Genomic DNA, 19969 nt, shown 5'->3' with positions numbered 1-19969 from the left:
GAGGATGCAGAATCCCCTGACACAGGGAGCTGATGTGCTAATATGTTGCAGTGGATGTCCAATGAATAGTGGTCCATAGGCTCTTAGGAAAGAGACAGACAAGCCCTACCTGTTACCTCAAGTGGAGTAAAAGTCTCTCTACCCTGTCGATAGACAGCTTGCCTGCTGGAACTCAACTGCACCCCATGCCACACAGCTCTGACCTCTGGGTTGCTATTCCTTATACAGTCTGCCCCATACCCTCAGCCTAGCTTTGGCAGTGGACAGGTTACACAGTCCCTGCTCTTGGTGTTTGGGGAGCTAACATATTACCCTGAGCTCAAAGTAGACATCCCGTGTTGCCATACTGAACTGAGTTGGCATTGCCACGGTGAGATAACTTGCATTTGAAAACTACCAATAAAATGCAAAGGCAACACTGGGGGATGCTATTTGAAATGTAGTCAGTGCCTATGTATGAGTGAAGGTGCTCCAGAGAAACGTGAAAACATTCTAGCTAAAGCCAGAAAGTCTAAACACTCCTATGACCTGTCCCAAATCTGAGCTGGCTTTCTGGACTACAGAGACAAGCAGAGCCCTCATACCTTCAGGCCCAGGGCATCCAGGATCACCTCTGGGTCCTTTTATCCCTGGTACTCCTGGAGGACCCCGATTTCCAGGAGGTCCTGGGTAACCAAATGCAGGGTCTCCTGGAATTCCTTTCTGACCACTTACTCCACGTGACCCAGGGGGTCCTGGGGGTCCTAGAGGGGAGGACCCATCTTCACCTCTGAAACCTGGATCTCCCATATCACCACGAAAACCTGTTTTAACAACAGAAAAGTTTAGTACAAGTGTAGGACCAACACGGCTCCTTTGATGAAAACACATTTCTAAAACAGGCAGGAGTATGTATGTATAAGCTGAGATACTTAATAGACAATGTTGTTTCTGACATCTGTGGTAGGAAGGCAAATTGCAACTTGGCATTTCCAGTATACCAGTGATGTTACCCTAACTGTGTTCTCCATCTGGCAAATATTCCACTTGAACTGAGCTATTTCAGCCACACAGTAAACTACTGACAGCCTATTACACACACTCCAGGATGGAAGGAGCTTTGACATAATTATCATCTATGAGTCTGCACAACGCAGCTAAGTAAGGGTCTCCTGTACCAGGAAAAGCCATTTCATCATTGTCTTCAGCTTGGCATTGGCAGCCAGCAGGTTACACAGCCTCTGCTGTTCGTATTTTTAGAACTAACATATTATTACCCTGAGCACAAAGCATGGAGACATCCAATGTCGCCATGCTGAACTGAGCTGGCAGAAGCACAGTGAGCTACTTTGCATCTGAAAACCACCAATAAAATATGACGGCGACATGGCGGGGTGAGGTGGGGTTCAGGTTCTTTGAAATGCAATCAGCCTCTACACTGAGCCATTCCTTGAAGCCATCCATTTTCAGGAATGTTTAAAAAGTTTCTGATAGACATTTCCTAAGTTGGGAAAAACTTTATTTACCAGGTGGGCCTGGTATTCCTGGTATTCCTGGTTGGCCTGGTTGGCCTTTTGGTCCATCCAAACACCTCAGCCCAGGAGCACCCCGGGGACCTGGGAATCCCTTCGGACCTAGATAGTAACAAAACACAGATTCAATAAAACACAAGCCAAATGGGAACAAAATGAGATTTTAAAAATGCCTACGTGAATGCAGTGTCTTTTGGAATATTCCTATTTTATGAAAGTAAAGGTGCTGCCTTCCCTGGTTTACAAAAGCATTTTATGAGCCATGTGCTGCTCTGAGTGTTTTGCTAAGGTACTTTCTCCTTAACTGCCCTGCTCAAGATCTTCCTGAAAGCCTCTGGTGTGCACACCACCATTCAGATGAACCTGTGTTACCTTCCCACACTGGTTCTGTCCTGCAGAAGACAAGTGGTGGCCAGGCTCTATGCTGGTGAGAAAGCCAGGTCTATTCCCCCAATCTCACATGCAATATGGACAAAAATTCCTGCAAAAGGAGTTGAGATTCTATGTTAAGCCTTTTATTTCCTCCTAGGACTTAACTAAAATAATTTATTAATTGTGGACTTCAAACAAGGAAACACTGCCAACTTCAAGTGTGAATGCTGACTTCTTTTGAAGCCCAAACTACTGAAAGTAATCAAATTTTTTTCATCCATTCATGCTTAAGGTACTGTTAAAAATGGAACTGATTGTTACATCAACCACTAGGTCCCTTTTTTTCCCTTGTTTTTTTGAGACAGGGTTTCACTATGTAGTTCAGAGTGGCCTTGAACTCACTATTATAGTCCAGGATGGCCTTGAACTCACAGCAATCCTCTTGCCTCACTTCCTGAATAGTAGGATTACGGGCACAGCCACCATACCTGGCAACCACTAGTTCTTCATTTCACTGATGCAAAATTATGCTTATGCATTTTCATCATTGCCTTGTGCTGGGTGGAGAATACTTTCCTGGCCTTTGACCCACGGGTTGGTCATGTGACTTGATTTGGCTAATGGGATACTGATGGCCACATGCAGTCCAAGGTCTGAAGTCAGTCTGTGAGGCTAATGCTGTCCTCTTGAATTTTTGCAATCATATGAGAAGGGCACCTCCTACCCCAGGTGCTGTAACAGGGTGTGTGTTGCAGACCTGAACTGAATTTGGGGCCAGGAATCCATTCAGCAGACAGCATCTTACATCAGTTGAACCCCACCAACTAGCATATCCAAAGAGACAAATAAATGTTTGTCATAAGCCACTGAAATTTGGAGGCTGCTGCATGACATTATGGTGACGAGAGCAAATAATCAGGAAGGTCATCAAGATTTGTTCATTATTCAACCTTTAAATAAAATTTTGGACTTAATATGCGAGAAATCACCTTTAATAATCATGCTAGTACTTAAAGAACCAATACAAATAAACTTTTAAGAAATAATTTAAAAATTCTGATATACATTTTGGGTTTAATTCAGCTAAAAACAAGTAACTGATTTCAATGAAGCAGAGACATAAAAGTTCAATCAGGGATGTACATATATAGGTGGGCTTTGGGGGGGGGGTTGTAGCGCAGGGTAAAGGCCTGAGTAATCCCCAACTCAGGACTTCTTAGTTTTTATTTTGAGACTTAAGTCATTAAGTTGTCCAGGTTGGGTTTGAACTTGTGATCTTACTGCCTCGGGCTCCCAGGATGCTAGGATCTCACAGGCCTGCATGACCATGCCTAGCCATGTGAATCTTTTTCAGCAGGTTCTGGTCAAAGATTGATCTTCTTAAAATGTGGAGTGGAAAGAAATTTATAATTCGTATCAATGAGGGGAACCTCTTACTCTTACAAGATGGAAGAGAAAGGGGATACAGTTTTAAAATTCTCAAAAAGCAGGTACTTAGCTAATGCATGACAAAATCAAGGTAAATCAAGGCATAAAGATCTGAAAAGCCTGTCTGCATTGTGCTCAAAGCTTCAACTGTAATCATTAGAAATGTGTTTTCCGTTTCCTAGTCCCTCAAAACCCTGAAATAATTTTAGAAATGCCCTACTCATTGTCAGAATTTGCTTAGTTTATCTGTTGTTAATTTTATATCTAGACATCCTCCTGAGGCCTCACAGGGTCACAGGCAGGGCCTTTGGAGGGTGACTGGATTATAGGGGAATTGACTTGTGGTTGGGAGGTGGGGGGTGGTTGGACCAGGCAGTCAATGTGAAGGTGACCACGAGGGTCACATCTCCCTTCTGATCTCCTCCCTGGACTCTGCAATGAGCAGTAATTCTCCGCCGTGCCCTCTGCCATGCCATTCTTAGGGCCAGCCATGCAGGCAAGGACTGAGACTACTGAAACCCGGGCCAAAATAAACCTCTCTTCCTTTAAATTGTGGTGTCAGGTATTGGGTCTCAGCGTTGAGAAAGTGACCAAGACATTTGCCTTGCCATCTCTTTTGTCTGAGAAGTGTGTGAGTCGGTGTGTGCTCTGTGAGGATACCTGGAGGTCCATCGAAGCCCGGAGGGCCTGGCCTCCCAGGGTAGGTTACGTTACAAGAAATGGTGTCACCTGGAATGCAAAAAGGAGTGGCATTTCATCAGTTATTGCACAAGTGATAGCAACTGTGAGTCTCAATGACAACTCATTCAAGGTATTTTTCCATGTCGTATATCTAGAATTCCAAGAAACGCAAGCTCCCAAGTATCATTAGATCACTTAAATTGTTGCAACTAAAGATACCATCTTATTTCAAAATTTCATAATTAGCAATAAGGCCAAGCTACATGTATGTATTACAAAAGAAAACTTCAGTAAACCTTTTTATTGTCTTCTTTGGTGCTTTCAGCTCTAATCCTGAAAGTTACTTCATTTCTTTTAAATTCACACAATTGTCAAGAATATTTCATATATTCTCCTCCCCCTCCCCCACAATGCTTACAACTAAATTTTCATGAACAATATTTTTGAAAATGAAATACTAGTGTTCTTTTATTAAAGGATATTGCATTGTCTCAAAAGATTACAAAAACAGATACATTGAATGCATATGTAATTTTGACGTAGTCAGATTATAAGAGTTGATACTGAAAGATGAATGAAAAGCAATTTTGGTATGCCAAGCAAATAACGGAACAAAGATAACTTAGAATCTCAAGATCAGTTTTAAATACCGACTGTGCTATAAAGCTTGTATACTTTTGACAATGTGCAAGGTTTGGACAGCAGTTTGATGGAACTGCAGTGAGCCCAGATGCCGCAGCCGTAATATCGCTGTCTAGAAGACGTTCACTCTAGCTTTCATGATTTAATTTTGACATTCTGCCACAAAAACATGAAAAATTACCTTTTGATCCCTTCAAGCCATCAGGGCCCCTCATGCCTGGGCGGCCTGGGATGCCTGGTTGACCTCTCTTTCCTGGTGGACCAGGAAATCCCAGTCCCGGAGGCCCCACTGGTCCTGCTTTCCCAGGGGGACCTGGTGGGCCAGGAAACCCCTTCTCACCTGGGGCTGCGTCTTCATGATCCCCCTGGAAATGTTTATGTCATGAGTCAATTACCAATCTTTGGACTAGAAGCAGTCATCGCAGGCTATAGAAACACATGTAAAATGTCTATAACTCCAGGAGACAGCTCTTCTGTAGCAAGTGTAACTTAAAATAAGTTAGCATCTTCTAATATTTTACATATGTATTTTGCATATTTATATATATATATACATGGTAGGAGTGTATAGTATGCCTCAAATACAGAAAGTAAAGTACATGTTATAGAATAAGAAACTTTATGGAAAATTAACCTCTAATATCAAATATCATGAAATACAGAGATAAGCGATCCACAGGAGGTGATGAGCCTGTATGTTCTAAGTATTTCAAATCATTTTCCCTCATTCTTCTGGGAAGGTACATTGATAGACTCCATCGCCCTCTGTGCCTGAGGGTAATCCACTCCACTTCTGCATGAGAATCTGACCTTAGGGGGGACTGTCTAGCTCTCTGTTCTTCCAGAAATGAGATGAAAACTGGATCAGCAGCTACCATCCTGAGCAACATGGCTGACAGTAAAATGGAACTCTGCTTATAAGATTTTCATCCCATTTGGAAGAACTCTAAATCTCTGGATGCCCTTGTGGGTTTCCTCTGGTGGAGGTTCCCATGAACAGTAGGTTTCCAAGCTGTGTTGTGCAGAATACAGCTCCTATAGGGGGGCATCAGGTTCTGTAGTTAGAGCTATCTGCCATTCAAGAGCTCATTCCTGCACCATAGCAGGATGCCCAGCCCTGTCAGCAAGGCCGGGTTCCCATTCTCCAGCCTTCCAAGGGCCAGGCCCTCAGTATACTCTGTGAGTCCCTGTGGGTCTGGATTCTTTCTATGCATTTAGAAAGAGCCCCAGTGGGTATTTAAGAAAAGTGAGTGCTGTAGAAATTCCTTTGATTTGATCTGTAAACGCATTTCATTTTTCACATTTAGGTGAGTACATTAGTGCCAATGGTGCTCAGTGGCATTGGTTTCCAAGTAGTTTAAGTGGAAAGATGAATAATTACCAAGTGTGAAGCACAGACCATTCACATACTTTACACAAGCCAAAAGGGCAGAAAGGTGTATGCAAACGTCATTGAGCTCAGGCTCTAAGCTCTGTCTTTTATCCATGTGTATTTAGTCTGTAAGGGTTTACTATAAAATCAGAAAGCAACCCTTCTCTATTAACACCCTCTGTGGCTTCCCAGCACATGTGGACAGCAGTATGGGGGGTCAGCACACAATTTGGAGTAAGACAGACTGGAGTTTTTACTTCAACCTGAAAGACAGGTCACCGTGGGTAACATACACTAAACCACCATTTCATTACCCTAAAACCACGAAAATAATTGCCCTTCAGTAGCCAAGTGAAACCTTTGGAGCAGTTTCTGTGACATTATGTTGAATACAACACTGAATCACATCTTGGTAAACTGAGGAAAAAATAGAAGCTTTGGTGAAACATCTAAGAAAGTAAAGTTCTACACAGGAGAATTATACATACTGGGGGTCCTGGTTCCCCTTTTTCTCCAGCACGTCCATCCTGACCGTTTTCTCCAGGCTGCCCTGATAACCCAGGGGGTCCATCAGGTCCTCTTTCTCCTTTGTACCCTGGGAAGAGATGTCAAGAGATATTCAAGTTTTTATCAGCAGAAGGTTAAATGAAAAGACTAGAGATAAAGGCAATGATTTTGTGCACGGATGCAGAGTTTTCTCTGCACATCTCTGTTGCCCGAAATCACATAAACCATGCCAAATCCAGAGGAGAAAGCCACTGCTACCAAACCCCTTGAATCTCTTTATTTGGGAAAGTCTCCTTTCCCCATTTCCCCAAAGAAGTGGGGGGCAAGACACAGAATCTCACTCTGCCTGCGTGATGCCAAACACGGCAGTGTATCCCTGGCCACTCTGACTACAGGAACGGGCATCGGTGGGATCTTTCCCGAAGCAAAGCAGTCCTTTCTGAAATGACTTTTCTAACTGGAGCTGACAAAGCAGAGTTTTTTTCTTCATTGGTCATAAGAATGCTGAGGCGCCTGGAGGTATCTAGCCCACACCCCGGAAAAAGGCAGTATGGAAAGAGTAAATGCAGCTGGGCAATAAAAGATGAGACTCAGAGAGCCTCCCCAGCCCCTGCATCTGGGTGTCCCTGTGCAAACTCTGCATCTCACATTTCACAATCAATTACTGTCTCCCTCGAACTCCTTCCAGCTAGGTGGCTGTCATTTCTAATTAAAATATTCTTGATTAATACAAGACACAGTGAGGGAACAATAGGAAGTTAAAGGAGATTTTCTTCCAAAACCCGCATTCACTACAGGTTAGAATATGCGTGTTTATGTTCTCAAGTAAAAGACAGGAGATTAAGATATTGATATTCATAACATAAGGGCAGAAATTGTTTAAAGCAATCTCAACAATCCTAAATGATATAGAATTGATCTGCGGTCACAGGGGAAATCATTGGAAGAGGATGCCCCATCCATCATTCACAAAACGACAAGGAGCTAAGGGATTGACTGTGCTCACCTTTAACTCTTGATACAACCATGTCACCTTTGGCTCCTTTGTTGCCAGGAGGTCCTGGAAGGCCAGATTGTCCCTTGGTAAAAAATAAGAGTAACAGCTCAACAACGTGACAACGGGTCAAAGTTAGTTGTACTGGTGTACATCTGATTTCTCTTTCATCTTTTGTCCGAAATCTCTTGGTGACATTCTTATCCTCCATCCCACCTTCCAAAGCAGTCCTGACTTACAAAATTGAGGCTTTTGAGATGTGCATAAAAAGTGGTGAAATCTAAATAAGGTCTTTGCCTGCGTTAGTAGTGATATATACATAGCTTTCTTGATTTTAGCAGTGTGCGGTAGTTACGTAAGATATCACTGAGGGAAGCTGGGAACAAGATACAGGAGAGCTGTCTGTATGATTGTGCACCCTCTTGTGAGTCTTCAACTGTCTCAAATAAAAATGCAGTTATTTTTTAAGTTTCATTAGGCTTCATATTGTAGAACTGAGAAGAAAGATGACAGTGAGTTAACCAGAACGGAAGGTAGAGTTTAAGGATAAGTTTGAGATGAAAGAAGCTAGAAAATACTGTAATGTTCAGGGAAGTTGGTGAGCAACAGAAGAAAAAAAATCAGTGAATACTTATCTCAAAAATAAAACTAAAAAGGCTGTGTATGAGGCTCAGTATAAAAGGCTTGAGTTTAATTCCTAGCTTGACAAAAAAATTGAAATTATGAAGTGGCAAGCGTTACTCTGAGTACTAAAGATACAATAGTTGACAAAACCATCTTGCCTTTGTGGTGTTAAATGAATGCTTAACCTGAGATATTCCTGGGGAAGGTTACTGTATGTATTAAGTGACTGGTTATCAGCAACTCGAGGACCAAAAGCTACTTTTCACAATTCTGTAACAGAAGATCACTAAATATTTGTGCTAAAACAACACAAGTACAGAAGGATTAGAAATTTGTTTTCTAATATACAGTCTAGATCAGGGACTTTGTTATGGTTGATATCTAGATGCTCCCCAAAACCTCATGCGCTCATGGATGGTGCCTTTGGGAGGTGACTGGATCATGGCTGTGTGATACTGGGTAAATCCATTGCTGGGTTTATAGCTGCATGTGGGTTGGGAGGTGAAGCCTGATGGGAAGACTCAGTGGGTCACTGTGGGTGTGGATATATAAGTCTCCCTCCTGCTTCCTTAAATACTCATTGCTTCCCACAGCTATGCCATGAGCAAGCCTCCCCTGCCACCCCCTCTACCATGCTGCCCTGCCTTAGAGCCAGCCAACTAGGGACTGGAACCTCTACAAACTGAGCTAAAATAAATCTCTCTTCCTCGGTCCTGTGGGTGTCAGCAGCGAGAAAGTAGCTAGAACAGACTTCAATGGCAGATATCAACTGGGGTAGTGCCTCTCCCAGAGAAATAGGGGAGGTATCCTGGGAACTGGGAACACCAAGACTCCCCTGATGCATAACCATCTGGATGGACAAACCAACGGCCATAGTGGGAATGTAGTAATTCTGCATTTGAGAATATCCAGTTTCTCAAGGAAAGCCATGAATCCCTCGAGTAATACAAACACAAACACCATAAAAATACACCAAACATTCCAGTGGGTTAGACTTAACCCACGACAGTTTGTGACATTCGGTTTGCTTTCAGATTCTTTGGGGGCAGTAATCCTGGCTGTCTTGTTTTCTACTGTGACTTTACTGCTGTCAAGACTTAGGGCTGAACTTCTTAACAAACCACCTACCTGCCAGATAATGTTGTTACATCCATATTATAAATGCCCCTAGAGCTCACCAACATCAAAGGGGAATTAGAACCTGGGTCAGCCTGCTCCTATGTTTAGTCCAGCAAACAAGTCTGTTGACTCTGTCTTCAAAATATATCTAGATCTGAACACAACCCTCTCTAGCTAGCAGCACCCCTTCAATCCGTCTGCTACTCTGTTTCACTAGAGTCACTCAACTGTCTCCCTGCAATCCCTCCCTCCGCTACTCGTCTATGTTCTGTTCTCCACAGAGCTAGCAGAATAAGTGATCCCTTTAAAGTGAAAGTCAGACTAGGTCTCTCTTCTTACAGTTCATGCCTGCTGTTCCACGGGACCCCCGGTAAAGGCTCAGACTTTAACCCCTTGCAAAGCCCTATGCTCTGCAATCCTCCCTAACCTCCTGCTATTTCTGATTTCATCTCATCTGCCACACTGGATGGTGACAGCCTGTGTCTTTTGCCTGTCTGTGTCATCTCTGCTGCTCCAGGGGGACAGAGACCATGTTGCCCCTTCCCCATATCAGCACATAGGATAGGGCCTGCCACACAGCAGGCACTCAATGCATAACAATTAGTTGAATAATTAGTTGATGAATGAATGTAAGAGTTTTTTAAAGTTAGTAATGACTTTTTGTTATTAATATTTAAAGTTTCAGATTATATCACACTGTGAATTAGAAAAGGGTGCACTGAACTCTATCTCCGTCTTCTTTAACTGTAAAGAAGATGCTAGGAGTTACTCACCGGTTGCCCTGGGGATCCTTCAGCACCAGGAGGACCTGGGTCACCTTTTTCTCCAACCCAGCCTGGGAGCCCTGCATTTCCCTTATCACCCGGCCTCCCAGGTAGCCCTGGAGGGCCAGGGGGACCCATGGGACCAGGTGCGCAGGCACAGACACCTTCTTTTCCTAAAGGGTAAAAATCAGTTTTGTCACATTTCCTGGAAAAACAATTCCCAAGAAGGACAAAACCAAGAGTGCGAATTGGGCACAAAAATCATCTAATGGGCACAATGCTTATCGTGAACAACTGATAACATCATGGGAGGCCTGGGTGTAGATGGGTCATTGCACAAGGAAAGTTCTCTTATTTTTAAAATGTGAAAAGTCTGTATTTGGTTTCTACTAAAGAAAAAAAAATTGGTTAAGATGTTAACCCCTAATCATCATGGAAACAAGGTAAGACACGAGGGGAGATGATTGTGTTGCATATTACAATATCCAATTCACACAACACATTTCTGAATCATCAAGACTTCTCAGAAAAACATCTTTAGGAGAGCCCAACTCCTTGGCTGTACTTATGCTGTCACAGCACCTGGCTCAGTCACTCAAAAGTTTCCGAATGAGACTCTAGAGTCATAAGCATTCTGTCACTCTGGGAATATGGGACTCACAGAGGAAAAAAAAGAAACAATACACCAACACTGCCTGGTATGTGCCACTTGCAAAATAATCAAGGAGACCTTGTGAACAAAGTCATCATGCAGGGCAAATGTGATGGCCTTAATATTCTAAGATACCAGGATAGGACTTCCTGGTGACCTTTAATCCCATCACAGCACATAACGAAGCAGACAGCTCACAAGTAAGGAAGGTGAGCATTGATTCTGAATGAAACGCCTCACAGTGCATCGCACACACGGCCCTCCACCCTCCAAATACAACTGTCTTCTAGAAATTCCATCTTTGATGCATACTTGCCTTTTTCTCCTTTTGAGCCTCTTACTCCTGGGGGGCCCACTTTGCCCTTTATTCCTTGTGGTCCAGGGAGCCCAACACTACAGCATATCACTGTATGGGTGGGGAGAGAATCACAGAATCTTTGTTAAAGTCTCCTACATGGCAAGAGTCTTGTAGTCTTCTTCCCTAGGTCTCCCTGCTCAGTCCCATGCTTTGTTCCATTGTTCCCCAGGACTCTCTCTCTCTGTCAAAAATGTACACATATACACCATGCAATAGTCATGGCATATTTCTGCCACTATAATCGCTGACTAATCTATCCAGCCCTAAGTAAGTGGAAAACAGGACAAGGTAATGGACAAGAAAAACAAACTAGCAAAACAAACCACCAACAACAAAAAAAGCCATTATATGAGAAACATGTTTGTTTCCTTTTCAATTATCAATGATTAAGTCATGAATAAAACATAAAGCATGGCTTGCAAATTATGAACACATCTCGTTAAAGAGGACAGATAAAATGCAAGCAGTAAATTCTACATTCTCTCCAAATCCCTGTAGAATAAAAGACAGTTAAAGAATCTTATAAAAAGACGCAAATCTACAGGACAAATGAAAAGGCCCAAGTGTAACAGCAAACGGAAGTAAAATGTACAAGGCTTTTGCAAACCCTAAAAACGCAGAGGTCTAAACAAGCACAGAGAAAACTGAGAAAGAAGCAAATTTACATCAGAAATCTCTAGATCAGTGGAAGAATGACAGAGGTCAAAATTTAGGATGATCTGAGAAGGAGTCATTTAGACAGAAAGATTCTTTCTCCAAAATCACAGCAGTCAATAGCAAAAGAAGAGGAGTTTAACCAGCCTTTCCCACTCCAGTCTCATCAAAGTACAAGAAACAGACAATGCCACAAGAAGAAAACATTTAAAAACTGTATAATTAAAATACCACAATTTTAATTATACCAACTGTATAATTAAAATACCAAAAAGAAGCATTAAAAGAAAGAGAAAAAAAAAACGACAATAAAATTCTAAGAAAAAAAAAGCCATAAGTTTAATTATGATAGAAATTTCAGGAGACAAGCTGGAAGATAAAGTTGAATAAATTTACCAAATATTTTTTATAAAAAATAAAGTGATGAAGAATAATCAAGTTAAAGTTTTTGAAATGAGCATTTAATGAGTGCGCACACGCAAGTGTGATATTGGAGTGTGAACCAGGCCTCTTGCACTGAGCTATGTCTTCAGCCCTTTCTAAATTTTTCAATTGGATACAGGGTCTCCCTAAGTCACTAAGTTGTTCAGGCTAGACTTGAACTTGCAGACTTCATCCTTTAGTCTCCCAGAGTTTTAAGATTATAGGAATGTGCCACCACATCTGGTCTAAGGGTTTTTTTTTTTTTAAACAAACAAATCAATATAAAGTCCATGGTAAGAAAAAAATGGAGAAAGGCAGGAGATAATGTCTTCAAAGAAATACTTGAAGAAAATTTTCCAGACATAAGGATGCGTTGAATTAAAACTTTCCACTGAGTACCTGCTAGTGAATATGAATACACCACACAAAGGCAAACTGTTAGGAAATTTAAAGCAACGGAGACCAAAGCTTCTCTCCTACAAGCTTCCAGAAAGAAAGTAAGCTTCAAATAAACTATCAATTATATAAAGGTTATTGGAGTTTCTAGCAGCAGCACTGGAAAGAAGAAAACAATACAAAATGTTTCAAAGTCCTAAGGAAAAAGATTTCCAATTAGAATCTTACATTCAGCCAAATTATCAATTAAATTATGCAGCAGAATGTCATTTTGAGACCAGCAAGTTCCTCTACTTTATTCTCTGATTTATGCCCTTTCTCAGGAAATATACTTCAAGAAATATGAGTTGTGCAAAACAGAGAAACAGATAGAAAGAGAAAACAGAAAGAGAGACAGAGAGACAAAGAGAATTGAAAATACTTTTTCAGAATAAGGGTGAAAATTTTCAAAATAATCCCTTGCAACAAACCAAAAGTGTAGTTAGGTGTAAACTCAGCATTCAGGAAGCTGAGACAGGAGGATTGCTGCAAGTTCAAGGCCAGCCTGGACTAGAAAGTGAATTCAAGGCCAGTCTAAACTGCATAGCGACACTCTGTCTCAAACACACACACACACACACATACACACACACACACACACACACAAACACACATAACTTGACCTAATTTGAGCAAGTCAAAAAGCTCCAGAAAAGATTCATTCAAAGAGCTAATACTGGGCTGGGATTGTAGCTCAGCGGTACACTGTTTGCCTAGCATGCACAAGGCCCTGAGTTCAATCCCCAGTACCAAGAAAGATAGAGAGAGAGAGAGAGAGAGAGAGAGAGAAATAATACTGCTAGAATATTCAATGAGTTAGTGTATAATTGAGATTAACATAATTCTAGGTGGTTTGAGATGAGGGTAATAACTATATCACAAACCAAGGAACACTCGAAGAAGACCGAGTAATTTATGACATGTTATAAAAGTAATAAATGTATTAGGATATGGCTCCATCTGTGCACAGCATTTATATAATCATTCTGTGTAAACACTGAATACTTATATAACCAAAACCACGACAGTAACTATGCTGATAGATCATGCAGGTGGGAAACGTACGAATGCTGGTAAATAAGTTACATTCATTTTCTGTAGAGGAAGTCAAAATATAATGCCCACACTCAAAAATGAAGGAGTAGAAAAAAATGTATGTTGAGTGGCAGTGTAAAAATAATAAAAGAAAAAATAAAAATAAAAACAATAAAAGATTCAGCTATGTGTGGTGAAATAATCATCTCAGGGGAGGAAGGAAGGAGAAGTGATTGCTTCCAGAGATTTCTGCTCTTCACAACAGTTGGAGTTTTAAACCAGGCCTGTATAGCCTGACAAAAATAAAAAATGTGTTCAAGAAGTAAAACTCGCATTGACTGGGGCTGGGGATTTAGCTCAGCGGCATAAGCGCCTGTCTTGCAAGTGGGCAGTTGTGAGTTCGATCCCTAGTATTGATAAAAAAAAAAATCTAAAAAAAAAACTCACATTGATTTACAAAGTTTTATCATTCGCTCCTAAATCCCCACCTGATTAACTGAATCTGTTTTTGATGTGCCACCCCAGCTTATTTAGTTGTAAAATAATTTTAATATTCCTACCTTGGCTCATGAAATATTATACAACCATTTTACATGTTTAAAAATATATACACTATGAATGATTCTGCAGAACTCAAAACACAGCACAAGCACTAGCGAACACCAGTGAGGAGCACTTTACCGTCCGGTCCTGGGGGTCCCTGCAGCCCTGGTGCTCCGGGTAAACCAGGGGGTCCTGGCTGCCCTGGTCTTCCTGGGGCAAAGTCAGGTCTCCCAGGGGTACCCACTGCCCCCGGAAATCCCGGAGGACCAGGAGGCCCTGCTGGTCCAGGAGGCCCCACCATGCCTGCAAGAAAAGGCAAGAATGAAAGCCACGAGTTCTCGCACAGAGATTTCTGTAGAAGAAATCAAAATCAGTACATGCTTCCTTGATTTGTGGAATTTTTTAAATGAAGATGAGTGGGGCTGTGAGACATTACTCAGCAACATATCCCAAAGACAGAAAGAGAAATACAATCTCTCTTAAATAAAATAAAGTCACAGAAGCAGAGAGCAGAGTGATGGTTGTCAGGGGCAGGAGCAAGGAGAAAACAGGTAACAAAGTCTCAGGTATGTAAGCTGAGTAAATTTGGGGAATCTAACACACAACAAGGGGCAGTATTTAACACTGTATACTGCGTACTTGGAAATTCCAAGAGGCTAGATCTTAATATTCTCTCTCTTTCTCTCTCTCTGTCTCTCTGTCTCTCCCTCTCTGTCACACACACACAAATGGTAACTGTGTGGAGGTGAGAGATACATCAATCTGCTGGAACGTGACAATCATTTCACAATGTGTATCTACATCTGAATGGCAAGTTGCATACATTAAGAAGATGAAAAGCTTTATGTTAATGATATCTCACATCTCAATAAACCTTTCTTTTTTTCTTTGGTACTGAGGATCAAACTTATGACCTTGTGCTTGCCAGAAAGGCACTTAACTACTAAGCTAAATCACCAGTCCATAAAACTCTTTCTTGAAAAAGAAAGTTGTCACCAGTGACAGTGCTGAAAAGAAGTAGAAAAAAATTGTTTAAACAATATGGTTTGACATGAAACGTATTAAGCTAGAAATCAAGAGTTAAATCATGATAACCTGAATAAACTACATTAAATCAAATAAAAAAGGAAAACATAGCTTAAAAATAAATGAATAGCTCAGCTATCAAAATGCCTTGCTTTCTGTGAAATAAACACAAGTGCAAACAGGTTTGAGGAATCAGATTTTCTTATCTCTTGCCTGTTTTTTAGGGTTATAGGATAAATATCTGTTCTTTAATTAAAATTATTTCCTTCAATTTTCCCATCTGAATAGCCTGTTTAAAATAATCTGGATAAGCTGATTCGCACATGTAGTGGATAAAAATGTAGACCTGCCTAATTGTCTATGTGGGACATAAAGCCCCTACCCTTCATAGCAGTGTGGGTTGCTGGGGAAGCACAGAATTGCCACATTAGAATTTGGACTGTCCGCCTCTAGCCATGGGACTTTGGGTAGCTAGCTCTTGAATCTTCTGTACCTGGCTATAGGCTTATTACGAGGATTAAATACATATTCCATGTAAGAAACTTAGTGCAATATCTAGTGTAGATGAGCGTGGGGAATCTTCAGATGCTGTGTGCGTTCATATGAGATGCAAAATGGTACAAGAGCAGGTAAATCTACCCTTGACATCAGCTCCTCCTGCTGCTGTCACTGACTGAAAGAAAGCTGGAGACCTTCCAATGGAAGTGACCACTTCTTCTAGCTCCTTCTTCCTAAGCTTCTCTGGTTCCAAAGTCTCTTCATGAAGACTGAATTTCTCAAAGGTTGCATCACAGTTTCTCTGGCCCTGTGTGTTCTTGTAGAACCTTGATATGTCTGTACTGCTCCTGTGAGCTGAAACACCTGGGACTTGGGAGTCCTACGCTACGATGTAGAAAACTGTGCTACTACAAAGCCTCCAGTGCTATACGGAAGCCTAAATACATAGAAAACCCGCACCGGGAGGCTCTAAACTTCATGACAAATACAGCATTATGGCTTGTGTCTAGACATCTCCCAGGGCCTCACGGTCATAGGTGGGGCTTTCCAAAGGTGAATGGATCTAGAGTGTGTGATGCTGGGATTAAGGGTGTGTGAGTACTAAATCAGCCCATGGATTGGTTTGGTGTAGTTCTGAGTATAGATAATGGAAGGCCCACCTGGGAGGCACTGCCACCTGCTCTAGTGTAGGCAGAATGTAACGGGCAGAAAGACGGCGGCTAGTACCACCTGCTCCTTGCCAATTCCTTACTGCTTCACTGCTTTGCAGCCTTCTTGCCTTCTGCCCATCGTGAACTGTTTCTCCTCCACGATGCCCCCCTGCCACACCACCTGTCTTGGAGCCAGCCAACTATGCACTGAAACCTCTGCAAACTGTGAGTTTAGTGAGTCTTTGCTCCTTTAACTTTGGGAGTTAGATATTTTGTCTCAGCAATGAGAAAAGTAACCATACAGGGAAGAGACTTTGGACCAGGACTGCGTCTCTCCTTCCTGCCCCTAGGTGACAGTGACTGTAGGAAAATTCTGGAGCCAGATGCTCAGGTCAGTCCTTCCTGACTCTTTTTTTTTTTTTTTTTTTTTTTTGTCTTTTTCGTTTTTATCAGTACCAGGGATTGAACTCACGACTGCCTGCTTGCAAGGCAGGCACTTATGCCACTGAGCTAAATCCCCAGCCCCCCCTTTCTGACTCTTCAACTACAGAAAGAGTGAGAAGTTAATATGGTAATTGTTGTTGTTTCAATCCACTACATTTGGGATAATTTGATCAGCAACAGACAATGGAAACCTTGTCAATAGCCATGGTGTAGTGTACAAGTTAAGTTAATAGCTATTGCTATCATGCATATATGCTGGGGCTTCAATATATTTGAAAACATTATCTTTTCCCCACCAAAAAACCTACAAAGGTTATAACTTATAGATAACATACAGACAATTGAGACCAAATATCAGAAATACTATAAAATAATAGCTAAAGCACTGAGTCTTTACTATGCACCAGGACTGTAACATGTAACTTCTTTCAACCCTAATAATAGCCCACTTTACAAGTGAAAAAACTGAGTTACAAAGATATTTAATCAATGCCTAAGATTAATGTTATAAGTAGCAGAAATTGGCGTGTTTCTAGTTCAAAGTTCTATCCTACAATGTACTCTGTGGCTTCCACTACCTGGTAAGGCTGAGCTCTGATTACAAGCATCTGACACCAAAACCCTTATCTCACAGTAGGTAATGTAGATAACTTTAAAAATTATATGTCTAATCAGGGCTCTATACTGTGGTGTACTGACAACAAATGAAAGTGTCCCTCCCATCCCTGTGTACTGGCCATCACGTGGGCTTCCTGCTCTTCCCAAGACCTGACTGGGATTCTCCACAATCAGTCATTGGATGACCTAGATGCTTCCCACTGTCTTTGATGTATGGCCAGGGAGGACGTTCCACCCTCTTCCAATACAGAGAATGGGTCACACTGTATTTCAGCCTTGAGCCCTCAACATGAGGGCATGAAATCATTAGGTTGTGGTGAGCATTAAAATTTTTTCCAAAGAAAATAAGGTATGTCCCATACCAAAAAGGTATCATGCTGTGAACTGTGTTTAAATTCATGGAATTACACATATGTAACTTAGTAACATCATATAAACAGAAGGCAAAATAAAGTACATTTCTTACTATGGATTATAGTCAATATTTGAAAGCCACTGGGTTCATTTATTTTAAAAAGGTGTAGGGAATTAAAAGCCTTCCATATACTTGAGTTTGAATCTTCTAGAGCCCCTTTTTATTTACTCCCATTGGGCTTTAATTTCAACTTGCTGGAGACACTATTTTATTATAAACCATACCAAAAGGAGAAATCTAAGACCAGAGTCTAGTGCTTCCTGATCAGCAGAATATTCTGTCCGATTGGTACAGTCCTGGGTCAATTAAGTCAACATGGTGTGCAGAGTAAAGGTCTGCACAAACCTGTGCTATCTTTCTGGTCATCCAACCCTACAAAGTAAATGCTAGATTTGCAGGCTAAAGAATATTTTGTAGTTAGCACCTGAGTATCTCAGGAAACTTCTTAGGCTTCCTCAGTAAATATAAGCTGGGTAACATTACGTTTATTGGAGACTTTTTCTCCTCATGGGTTTCATCTGTTCTCCTGGGTTCACAGAACACAAATGTCCTCTAAGTTCTATCCCCCAGCTTACTAGGAATAAGCTACCCAAAGAAGTTATAGCCCTTATGACAACAGGACCCTTTCCCATGCTTTTAGTCAAATCTCACTATGACCTATAGTTCTCTTGATTTTTGTTTTTATTTTAGGAAGGGGAAATTCTTTTCTTTGAAGTGAGGCTGAATCAAAGTCTTAGTTTTTAATCATAGTGGCTTTTTTGCACATTTTACATACAAGGTTTAAATTGGGGTCTTGATAGATGAATAGAATTTTACAAGTAGATGTCAATAGGGACAGCCTTCCAAGATGGCAGGGAAACTGAGGAAACACTGACTCTAGCCATGGTTTCAAATCCTCCGTGCAGGTGGCAGTCTTGGGGGAGGTCTGCTGTATGCCCATATTCCTCACAGCACCACTGATGGAATTTGACATCCTGAATTCTCTCCTAATAAATGATTGACTTGAGTTCAGTTATTCATAACCCTGGCTGTGCATTAGAAGTGCAGGCCACATTCACACTGCAGAGGTCAGCATGCTGGGATTGGGGTGAGGGGCAGTCGCTGATCTCTGTTAAACACTCCTGAGATGACCTCAGTACCAGCTATCACGGAGGATCCTAGTCGATGCGATGCAGGGAATCTGCAGTGGATTCATACCTGGGCAAGCTTCCCCTGGTCGGCCCGAAGGACCTGGGGGACCAGGTGGTCCAATATCTCCCATTTCTCCATGGCGGCCAGGGAATCCCGGATCCCCTGGAGGACCTGCCAAAGATCATGACAGGTGTCAATAAACAAATGCTGTATACATTTTTATATTTTGACACAATGACTTTTTGTGAAGCTTCATAGAATGTAATCACAGGACTTTTGCAGGGTATTTTTTGCCACAGTTTAAAAGGGCTATTTTAGATTAGTTCCCCTCATACTATCCTCCACACACTATGAGAAGACCTCCATTTGTCACTGATTTAGGATCCTAAGTAAGATGTAGCACCTTGGTTGATACTAGTAAAATGATCTTATGTATTTTTTAGCAATTAAAAATATCATTTTCTGAAAGATATAATAAAAATCACAGCACACAGTTTGCAAACTGAAATAAAATGTGATATTGTATGCCACAAGACATGAGCCAAGATGTGTATCTCTGCCTACACACGTGTAATTATATTTTCACACTAAATTTCATGTATTAACTTGCTTAGCATGCAAGCACCAGGAATAATGGGCCACACTCTTTTGTCTAAGACACTCAAGTCACCCTATTCCTGCAAAAATTGTGGAAGAACTGAATGCAACACAAACCTTTGAGTGGAGGAGATGGAGTTACCAAAACACCTGGTGGTCCCGGGTACCCGCGGTCTCCAGGATCCCCCTGAAATTATTCATTTGTTCACTTTTTTTGGAAGTACAACTGCTTAACTCATGTTCCTGGCATTAAGCAAATATTACAAAGGCCATTTGCACACTCACATAGGTAAAGATTGTAGACAGACCAGAGAAATGAATGGCTCATGGAATCCCGCAAGAGCAAAGATACACTGCTCTCTGACCTACACACAGAAGTAAGTAGGGAACTGACAGAATTCTCACGAAAGAGAAAAGCCCAACAAAATTTCTGTATGGTGAACATTAAACACTTGTGAAGTCACTATATTTTTTAG

General features: G+C 41.5%; 1 protein-coding gene across 1 annotated transcript in view; it reads right to left on the bottom strand.

Moving 5' to 3' along the window:
• The window catches only part of Col4a4 (collagen type IV alpha 4 chain), a 123792-nt gene that overhangs the window by 46169 nt on the left and 57654 nt on the right, over window positions 1-19969 (bottom strand). The window contains exons 18-28 of the mRNA XM_013157409.3: window positions 19611-19680; window positions 18963-19067; window positions 14253-14417; window positions 10983-11072; window positions 10024-10187; window positions 7520-7592; window positions 6495-6601; window positions 4816-4999; window positions 3972-4040; window positions 1506-1613; window positions 585-803 (exon numbers count right to left, since the gene is read on the bottom strand). Coding sequence (XP_013012863.1) covers window positions 585-803; window positions 1506-1613; window positions 3972-4040; window positions 4816-4999; window positions 6495-6601; window positions 7520-7592; window positions 10024-10187; window positions 10983-11072; window positions 14253-14417; window positions 18963-19067; window positions 19611-19680 — 1354 coding nt within the window. The remainder of the gene's footprint in view (window positions 1-584; window positions 804-1505; window positions 1614-3971; window positions 4041-4815; window positions 5000-6494; window positions 6602-7519; window positions 7593-10023; window positions 10188-10982; window positions 11073-14252; window positions 14418-18962; window positions 19068-19610; window positions 19681-19969) is intronic.

The sequence above is a fragment of the Cavia porcellus genome, unplaced genomic scaffold, assembly GCF_034190915.1.
Source record: "Cavia porcellus strain 051 isolate PalLab524CR breed Dunkin Hartley unplaced genomic scaffold, mCavPor4.1 scaffold_26, whole genome shotgun sequence".
Classification (NCBI taxonomy): Eukaryota; Metazoa; Chordata; class Mammalia; order Rodentia; family Caviidae; genus Cavia; species Cavia porcellus.
This window is presented reverse-complemented; position numbering and strand designations above follow the sequence as displayed.